The 9,358-nt window shown below is 41.2% G+C and overlaps 1 protein-coding gene across 1 annotated transcript; it reads right to left on the bottom strand.

Moving 5' to 3' along the window:
- Nucleotides 1–4,050: 4,050 nt before the first annotated feature.
- LOC118983048 (heat shock factor-binding protein 1-like) lies at nt 4,051–4,341 on the bottom strand. The gene has a single exon (XM_037040328.1). The coding sequence runs from the start codon at nt 4,339–4,341 to the stop codon at nt 4,111–4,113; it is 231 nt and encodes a 76-aa protein (XP_036896223.1). The 3' UTR covers nt 4,051–4,110.
- Between the last annotated feature and the right edge of the window lie 5,017 nt (nt 4,342–9,358).

Raw genomic sequence — 9,358 nt, 5'->3', positions numbered from 1 at the left:
GCCTATATGGTCAACTAATATTTAATAACAGAGACAATAACATAAAATGGAGTAAAGACAGTATTCAATAAATAGTGTTGGGGAAATTGTACAAATACGTGAAAAAATGAAACTAGATCACCTTACATCAAATACAAAAATAAACTCAAAGTGCATTAAATACTTAAATGAAAGACTCAAAACTATAAAATTATTAGAAGAAAATATAGGTAGTAAACTCTGACATTTCTCTTAGCAAAATTGTTTCTGATATATCTCCTTGGGCAAGGCAAACAAAAGAAAAAATAAATAGAACTACATCAAACTAAAAATTTTTATACAGCAAATTAAACCATCAATAAATTGAAAAAACAGCCTACTGAGTGGAAGAAGATATTTGCCAATGATAAATCTGAAGAGGGGTTAATATCAAAGTTTTATTTAAAAATTCATACAACTCAACACCAAAAAATCCAATTAAGAAATGGGCCCTGGCTGGTGTAGCTCAGTGGATTGATCACAGGCCTGCGAACCAAAGGATCACGGTTCAGTCAGGGCATATGCCTGGGTTGCAGGCCAGTTCCCAGCAGGGGACACACAAGGACCAACCATACATTGATATTTCTCTCCTCTCCTTTACTTCCCCTCTAAACATAGATAGATAAATAAATAAATAAATAAATAAATAAATAAATAGAAATGGGTAGAGTGACTGCCAGTCAACATGATGGCATAGGTAAACAAATCACTTCTTTGCATAACCACATAAAAATTACAACTAAATTATAGAACAGCCATCACCCAGAAATGTCAGAAAGGGAATTGAATGAATGGATGTCTGACAACTACAAAAATAAAGAAACCACATCCATCCAGACCCGTAGGAGGGGCCAGGATGTGGAATGGGCTGGTCCCACATCCACATATGGTAGATAGGAATTTGAGAGGGATATCTTGGGAATGATGTATCCTGGCCCCCCAGCCCAGGGTTCCAGTGACAAGAACTCATTGCAAAAACCATTAGTGATTTAATCAGTGGAAGAAAATTCTGGAGTCCCAAGCAGTTCCTCTTAAAGAACCTGCCCAGAGACTTAGACTCTCACCCTCTGAGCTGCAGCGCCAGGGTAGCAGCTGGAAAGGAACCAATGGCATACAGGGAGGAACTGAAGTGTCTGGCATCAAGGTGATAGCTGGGAGTTAGCTTTTGCTCAGACACAAAGGCAGGCAGAGGCCATTGTCCCTTTTTGAACCCTCCCCCAAGCTGAGACTCCATCCCACCCAATTTGTGGGCCCACCCAATCTGTTAAGCAGACTTTTCCACATGAATGGCTGGTCTTGGCTCATGCTTCACAACTTCCTAAATCTTCTCAAACATGCCACAGCTGGCCTCAGTGAGACCTTAAGCTCCGTACCTCTTGCTAAGTGGCCTCAAGCCCATCACTAGCATCAGCCAGCCAAGATTCAGTTTGACTTAGCCTGGGAATCTGTAAGCCCAAAACAAATAGAAGCCATATCAGACTGATTTATAGCCAGGTAGGGTGGCCCCAGGCAAAGTAGTTGGGGGCTGACTTTGGCCTACACCACCAGGGAAACCCCAGGGCCTGTGCACCAACTGGAAATCTACAGACNTGACTGCCAGTCAACATGATGGCATAGGTAAACAAATCACTTCTTTGCATAACCACATAAAAATTACAACTAAATTATAGAACAGCCATCACCCAGAAATGTCAGAAAGGGAATTGAATGAATGGATGTCTGACAACTACAAAAATAAAGAAACCACATCCATCCAGACCCGTAGGAGGGGCCAGGATGTGGAATGGGCTGGTCCCACATCCACATATGGTAGATAGGAATTTGAGAGGGATATCTTGGGAATGATGTATCCTGGCCCCCCAGCCCAGGGTTCCAGTGACAACTGAAGTGTCTGGCATCAAGGCGATAGCTGGGAGTTAGCTTTTGCTCAGACACAAAGGCAGGCAGAGGCCATTGTCCCTTTTTGAACCCTCCCCCAAGCTGAGACTCCATCCCACCCAATTTGTGGGCCCACCCAATCTGTTAAGCAGACTTTTCCACATGAATGTCTGGTCTTGGCTCATGCTTCACAACTTCCTAAATCTTCTCAAACATGCCACAGCTGGCCTCAGTGAGACCTTAAGCCCCATACCTCTTGCTAAGTGGCCTCAAGCCCAGCACTAGCATCAGCCAACCAAGATTCAGGTTGGCTTAGCCTGGGAATCTATAAGCCCAAAACAAGTAGCAGCCATATCAGACTGCTTTATAGCCAGGCAGGGTGGCCCCAGGCAAAGTAGTTGGGGGCTGACTTTGGCCTACACCACCAGGGAAACCCCAGGGCCTGTGCACCAAGTGGAGATCTACAGACCACATTGACACCACCCTGCCTCTATACAGCTAATCCTCCACAGAGCATAGATAGAGGTTGGTGGTCAGTGGTCACAGCCAATCTTTGCAGCTGACTGGCCTGGGTAAATCCCTCACAAAGACCTGAAAACAGCAACTAAGACTCAAACTACAAGACGAGGGTGTGCTCAGCCCACACAATACCTGTAGTGCCAAGCTTGGGTGAAAGGGGATGCTACAGTACTGGATCCTACAAGACACCTATTACATTAGGCCATACTACCAAGACAGGGAGTCATAGCAGCTCTACCTAATACACAGAAGCAAAGAGAGGCTTCCAGAATAAAAGAGACAAAGAAACATGGCCCAAATGAAAAAACAGATCAAAACTCCAGAAAAATAACTAAACAAAAGGGAGAAAAGCAATCTATCAGATGCAGAACTCAAAACACTAGTTATAAGAATACTCAAGGAACTTACTGAGGACCTCAACATAAAAACAATCCAGTCAGAAATGAAGATTTACTAATTGAAATAAAAGACAATTTACAGAGAAACAACAGTAAGTGGATGAAGCTGAAAATGAAACCAATGATTTGGAAGACAAAGAAGCAAGAAATAAGCAATCAGAACAAGAAGAAATAAGAATTAAGAAAAAACAAGGATAGTGTAAGCAGCCTCTGGGACAATTTCAAGAGGTCCAACATTCACATCATAGGGATACCAGAAGAAGAGAAAGAGTAGAAAATTGGGAATTTTTTTAAAAATAATGAAAGAAAAACTCCCCTAATTAGGTGAAGGAAATAGACGTGCAAGTCCAGGAAGCAATGAGAGTCCAAACAAGATGGATGCAAAGAGGCCCACTCTTACACATACCATAATTAAAATGCCAAACATTAAAGACAGAGATTCTTAAAAGCAGCAAGAGAAAAGTTACTTAGTTAACTACAGGGTAGTTTCCATAAGACTGTCAGCTGATTTATCAAAATCAACTTCATAGACTAGAAGATATTGCCAAGAAATATTCAATGTCATGAAAAGCAGAGATTGCTCTACTGCAATGATATCATTTAAGATCAAAGGGCAGATAAGGAGCTTCCCAGAGAAGAAAAAAAAACTAAAGGAGTTTATCATCACCAAATCATTATTATATAAAATGTTACAGGGACTTATTTAAGAAAAAAATCAAAACTTTTCTTTAAGAACAATAGAATGGCAATAAGTACATATCTATCAGCAATTGAATCTAACAAACAAACTAAGCATACAAGAAGAACAGACTGAATCATGGATACAAAGAGGGTTTTGATGGTTACCAGATGGGAGGAGGGTATGGGAGAATGAGTTAAGAGGTGAGTGGATTAAGAAGTACAAATAGGTGGTTTCAGAATAGCCATGGGGATGTAAAGTACAGTATAGTAATGGATGTGGACAAAGGTGTGGGGATAGCCTGAGGGAGCAGGAAGTGCTGGGTGGAGGGTGGGAATTTGGGACAACTATAATAGTAGAGGTAATAAAATATACTTTTTTGCAGGACCACCAAAGTTTTAGTGTTTAATATTTAATAGCACAACTGACCAAGATCCAAGATGTGAAGTTATCGAGTTCAAGAAACAGGGAGCAGGGGGTCACTCTATCAACTAACTATATAGTATGTGATGAGAATAATGCACACTTTACAATATCAAACCTGTCTACACATTGCCATTTGGTCTTCTCCTGGCTTGTAAAACCAGTGTTCTGGATTTCAGTGTAAGTTAGCAACCTTCAACTCTTCTGTGTAGCAAGTATCTTGTTTTCCCCTTCCAGTTCTTCCACCCTGGCCTGGGTCATGAGGTCTGCAATGTTTTTTTCCAGGTCATCAATGCAACTACTCATATCATCAATTCTTCCAATGATCTGGTCGGACATGGTCTGAAATTTATCTTGCATCTGTTGCAAGAGTGTCTGCACCACCGAGATGAGATCCTGCATAGTCTTGGGGTCGGTCTCCATCATCTCCCTGGTTCCCAGTTTGGTGGTGATATCTCAGACCATCACGAACACTTCCAATAAAATATAATGTTTTAAAAATAAATGGGCAGAGAATCTGAATATATACTTCTCCAAAGACGTACAAATAGCCAACAGACATGAAAAAATGTCAAAATTACTAAACATCAGTGAAGTACACATTAAATCCACAATGAAATAACACCTCATACTTGTCAGAATAACTATCATGAATAAATCCACCCAAAACTAGTGTTGGTGAGAATGTGGGAGAAGTGGTACTTTCCTGTACTTTTAGTGGGAATGTAGAATGGTGTTGCCACTATGAAAAGCAGTATGGAAAGACCTCAAGAAAATTGAAGGCTGTGTTATAGCCCCTCAATTACACATATTCAAAAACCCAAAGACACTAATTCAAAAGAATATATGCACCCCTATGTTTGTTACAGAATTATTTACAATAGCCAAGATATGCAAGCCATCCAAGTGCCCATCAATAGATGAGTAGATTTAAAAACAAAAAAGCTGTGCTACATTTATATAATATTACATTGCTGTAAAAATAACCTTACTATTTGAGACTTCTGACCAAGGTGGAGGTGTATGTAGCTAGCTTTGCACAATGAAAAGAAGGGCAACAGCCAATTTAAAAGCAAAAACGAACCAGATCTGTTGAAAATTGAATTGTATGGAAGTCCAACAACCAAGGAGACAAAGAAGAAATATTCGTCCAGAGTGGTGCACCAAGACAAAGAAATATGGCCCAAATGAAAGAACAGATCAAAACTCCAGAAAAAGAACTAAGCAATGAGGAGATAGCCAAACTATCAGATGCAGAGTTCAAAACACTGGTAATCTGTAAGAAGTGATTGAGTGTGGCTACAAAAAAAGGAAGAAGTGAAGGGTATACAAAGGGAAATAAAAATATACAGGGAACCAAAAATGAAGGGAAGGAAACTGGGACTCAAATCAATGATTTGGAACAGAAGAAAGAGATAAACATTCACCCAGAACAGGATGAGAAACAATAATTCCAAAGAAGTGAGGAGACCTCACATCATCCCAAGAAAGCCAGAGTGGAGGCTAGAGGGTTTTAACGAACTTTGGCTGCTCCATTAAGTAGGCTCATTACTAAGAAAACATCAAAAGATTCACCCAAGTGACTCATCACTGAAATCCAAACAGAGTTGATAAGCCAATTAGATGTGCACCCCGGTTTCCAATGTAGCCACCAAGAGTGAGATGGAAAGGTGATTGTTGGATTTCTGCTTCTGCTGAAACTTGTGGAGGATTTTGATAACAACAGGGAAATTATTAGCAGCACAAAGCAATAGAAGGAGAAAAGCTAAATGGAGGAGACAGGAAGAGAGAAACAGGAGGAGCAAGATCTAGCTACAGCTGAAGCAAGGGGTACCACTGAACTTTTTACTAATGAGAGCCAGTCACTGCCACTGGAATTAGACCTTTGGTGCTAAATCTGAGGTCATTGCTAAAGCTAAGGACACACTAATTTTCACCCAATCTTTATTTTTATGAGCACAAATCATTCATAGTATAGGAAGCACCTATGATAATGAGAATAAATGATTTTAAAAACTGACACACAAATCTATTTTTTCCTTTAAAGTGAAAATGATGAACTTAAGTTTTGTACAAAGGATATTCATGGGATTACTGCTTTATGTGTGTGTAGAAATAGTTATTAAGGAGAGGCAAGGTGGCTGAAGAGTAAATGGAAGCCACTCTATCAACTAACTATAGGACCAATCTGGAATTACAACTAAATTCTGGAGAAGTCACCCAGAACAAACAACTAAACAATAGCAAGAGAGAAAGAAGCCTTATAACCTTGAACAAATAGAAGAATCATCTTCAGCACTAACTGACTGGTAAGGAGTATGGTGGAGACTCAAGAGGGCTGGCTGGGCGCCTGCAGGCAGCAGTGCCAGAGGGATAACTAAGAAACTGGTTGGACCCCCCCCGCCCCGAGAAGTATACAACCTAAACTCTAAGCTGGGATACCCAGCCTAGAGAACCAGAAACCAAAAAGTATGCATATAACAACTGGTGGCGAAAATCAGTATGGTTGCTCTATGCCAGAAACAGAAAGCTAGAGATCAAGAGCCATTGTGGGGAAACACAAATTTTCATTTCAGCCATTTAACCTGTGCTCCAGCAAAGGTGGGAGCAGGGTGGGCTGGAGATGCCTGAGGAGAGACTGAGTGTGAAAGCTTTGGGGAGAGAGCTGAGAGAGTAGCCTTGGGAAAGCTGGTGCTGTGTCATGCCCCATAAGACAGCAGCCATCCTGTTCAAGCAGACCACTCCCCTCTGAGTGACAGCAGCCTGAACCAAACAACAGCCCACCCACAGGAGAGACTCCACCCTGGCTCTGTGGAGCTTAAGCTTGACTGCTGAGTAAAGAGTGACAAGATTAACAACTGAAGGAGACAGCCACAGACAGTAGTAAATCTTTGGCAAAGGTGGAGGGCAGAGTGGACTAGAGACACCTGAGGAGAGACTAGGAATGGTGGCCTTAGGGAGAGAACTGAGAAAGTAACCTCTGAAGGCCCTGGCTGGTGTAGCTCAGTGGATTGAGCACAAGCCTGCGAACCAGAGGATCGAGGTTCAATTCCCAGTCAGGGCACATGCCTGGGTTGCAGGCCAGTTCCCTGCAGGCCAACTCCCAGCAGGGGACGCGCTAAAGGCAACCATACATTGATGTTTCTCTCCCGCTCTCCTTCCCCTCTAAAGATAAATAAATAAATAAAATCTTAAAAAAAAAAAAAGAAAGTAACCTCTGAGATTGGTGCTAAACCAACACCCATACACAGTAACCATCATGCTCAGAGTACTCCCCTACAAACCACAGCAGTCGGAGGGGAAACAATAGCCCCCACCCCAGGAGGGATTTGGCCCCTCCCTATGGTGCTTAAACCCGACTTCAGAGTACAAAGTGACCAGATTATCAATTGAAGAAGACAGCCAGTGACAGCAGATTACTGGAAGTATTGAACAGCCTGCCTAAGGTCTGATGGGGTCAATATCTCATATCACTAGAGGCAGATCCAGAAAGAAAAAACAAATACAAGAGGCTGCTGAGATGAAAGCCACTGTGGTCTTCTTCATGATTTGCGATATTTTCTTTCCTGCATAGCTTTCATTCATTTCTCATCTGGTGAGTTTGTGTATAATAAGTCACTTGATTTTATACTATACTGTATTTCAATTCATATATTTTGCCTCTCCCTTCACTTAGCCCATTTTACCTCCTCTTTCCTTGCAATGTTTTCATTTCAAATTTGGTTTTCTCTCTAGCTTCACTTGTTTCCATTCCATACTCTTACTATTTCTACCCCATTCAGATATGCAAAATGAATTTTCTTCTCAAGGGTCATTTCACATTCTTTTGCCCAGCTCTTAAAATGCCTGCATTCTCTCTACACCATTAACAAACTTTGCTAGTTGGTTCTGGGTAGGGTAGTTGTTGTTGCATTGTTTTCTCAAGGTTATCTCCAGACCTTCACTAATTCTCTTTTTTAAAAATATATTTTATTGATTATACCATTACAGTTGTTCTATTCCCCCCCTTCATTCCCCTCTACCCGCACACTCCCTCCCCCACCCTTCTCCCCCCCTTAGTTTATAACCACGTGTCTCAAGTTCTTTAGGTTCTATATTTCCCCCACTTTTCTCACCCTCCCCCCTATCTATTTTCTACCTACCATCTATGCTATTTTCTGTGCCTTCTCCCCCCTTATCCTCCTCCCACCCCCCTGTTTCTAACCCTCCATGTGTTCTTCATTTCTATGGTTCCACTCCTGATCTAGCTGTCCTCTTGGTTTGCTTTTGTTTTAGGTGTGGTTGTTAATAACTGTGTGTTTGCTGTCCTTTCACTGTTCATATTTTTCATCTTCTTTTTCTTATATAAGTCCCTTTAGCATTTCATATAATAAGGGCTTGGTGATGATGAACTCCTTGAACTTGACCTTATCTGAGAAGCACTTTATCTGTCCTTCCATTCTAAATGAAAGTTTTGCTGGATAAAGCAATCTTGGCTGTAGGTCTTTGGATTTCATGATTTGAAATACTTCTTTCCAGCTCCTTCTTGCCTGTAAGGTCTCTTTTGAGAAATCAGCTGACAGTCTGATGGGAACTCCTTTGTAGGTGACTGTCCCCTTATCTCTTGCTGCTTCTAGGATTCTCTCCTTCATTTTAATCTTGAGTAATGTAATTATGACGTGCCTTGGTGTGTTCCTTCTTGGGTCCAACTTGTTTGGGACTCTCTGAGCTTCCTGGATTTCCTGGAAGTCTATTTCCTTTGCCAGACTGGGGAAGTTCTCCTTTATTATTTGTTCAAATAAGTTATCCACTAGTGGCTGTTTCTTTCCCCCTTCTGGTAACCCTATAATTTGGATGTTGGAACGTTTAAAGATGTCCTGGAGGTTCCTAAGCCTCTCCTCATTTTTTTGAATTCTTGTTTCTTCATTCTTTTCTTTTTATTTAAAAACTTAAATAAATAAATAAACTTAAATGCAAGTTGTGACACCATAAAAGTCCTAGAGTGAAACAGGCAGGAAAATCTCAACTATTCCACACAGCAAAATTTTCACCAATATGTCCCTTAAGACAAGGGACATAAGGAAAGAATAAACATGAGATCTCATTGAATTAAAAAGCTTCTGCATGGCTAAAGAAAACAGCATTTTTTAAAAAAAGAGAGAACCACTTCTGCCAAGATGGAGGCATAGGTAGAAACACTGTGCCTTCTCCCACAGCCAAGTTTGAATACAAGAAAGGTTTGGAGAACAAAGACACAGCCAAAGAACAGAAAATTGAATTATACGGAAGTCTGACAACAACGAACCGTTCAAGCAGGACCAGTAAGAGGGGAGGAGCCAACAGCGGAGCAGGGTTGGGCAGGGTTGGGTGTTTTGTTCTTCTTTCTGGTCCATTCCATTGATTTGAGTCCCAGTTTCCTTTCCATCACTATTGGTTTCCTGTGCATTTCCCTTCATTTCAATTA

The sequence above is a fragment of the Sturnira hondurensis genome, unplaced genomic scaffold, assembly GCF_014824575.4.
Source record: "Sturnira hondurensis isolate 20B ecotype Veracruz unplaced genomic scaffold, ASM1482457v3 Scaffold0002597, whole genome shotgun sequence".
NCBI classification, from domain to species: Eukaryota; Metazoa; Chordata; class Mammalia; order Chiroptera; family Phyllostomidae; genus Sturnira; species Sturnira hondurensis.
This window is presented reverse-complemented; position numbering and strand designations above follow the sequence as displayed.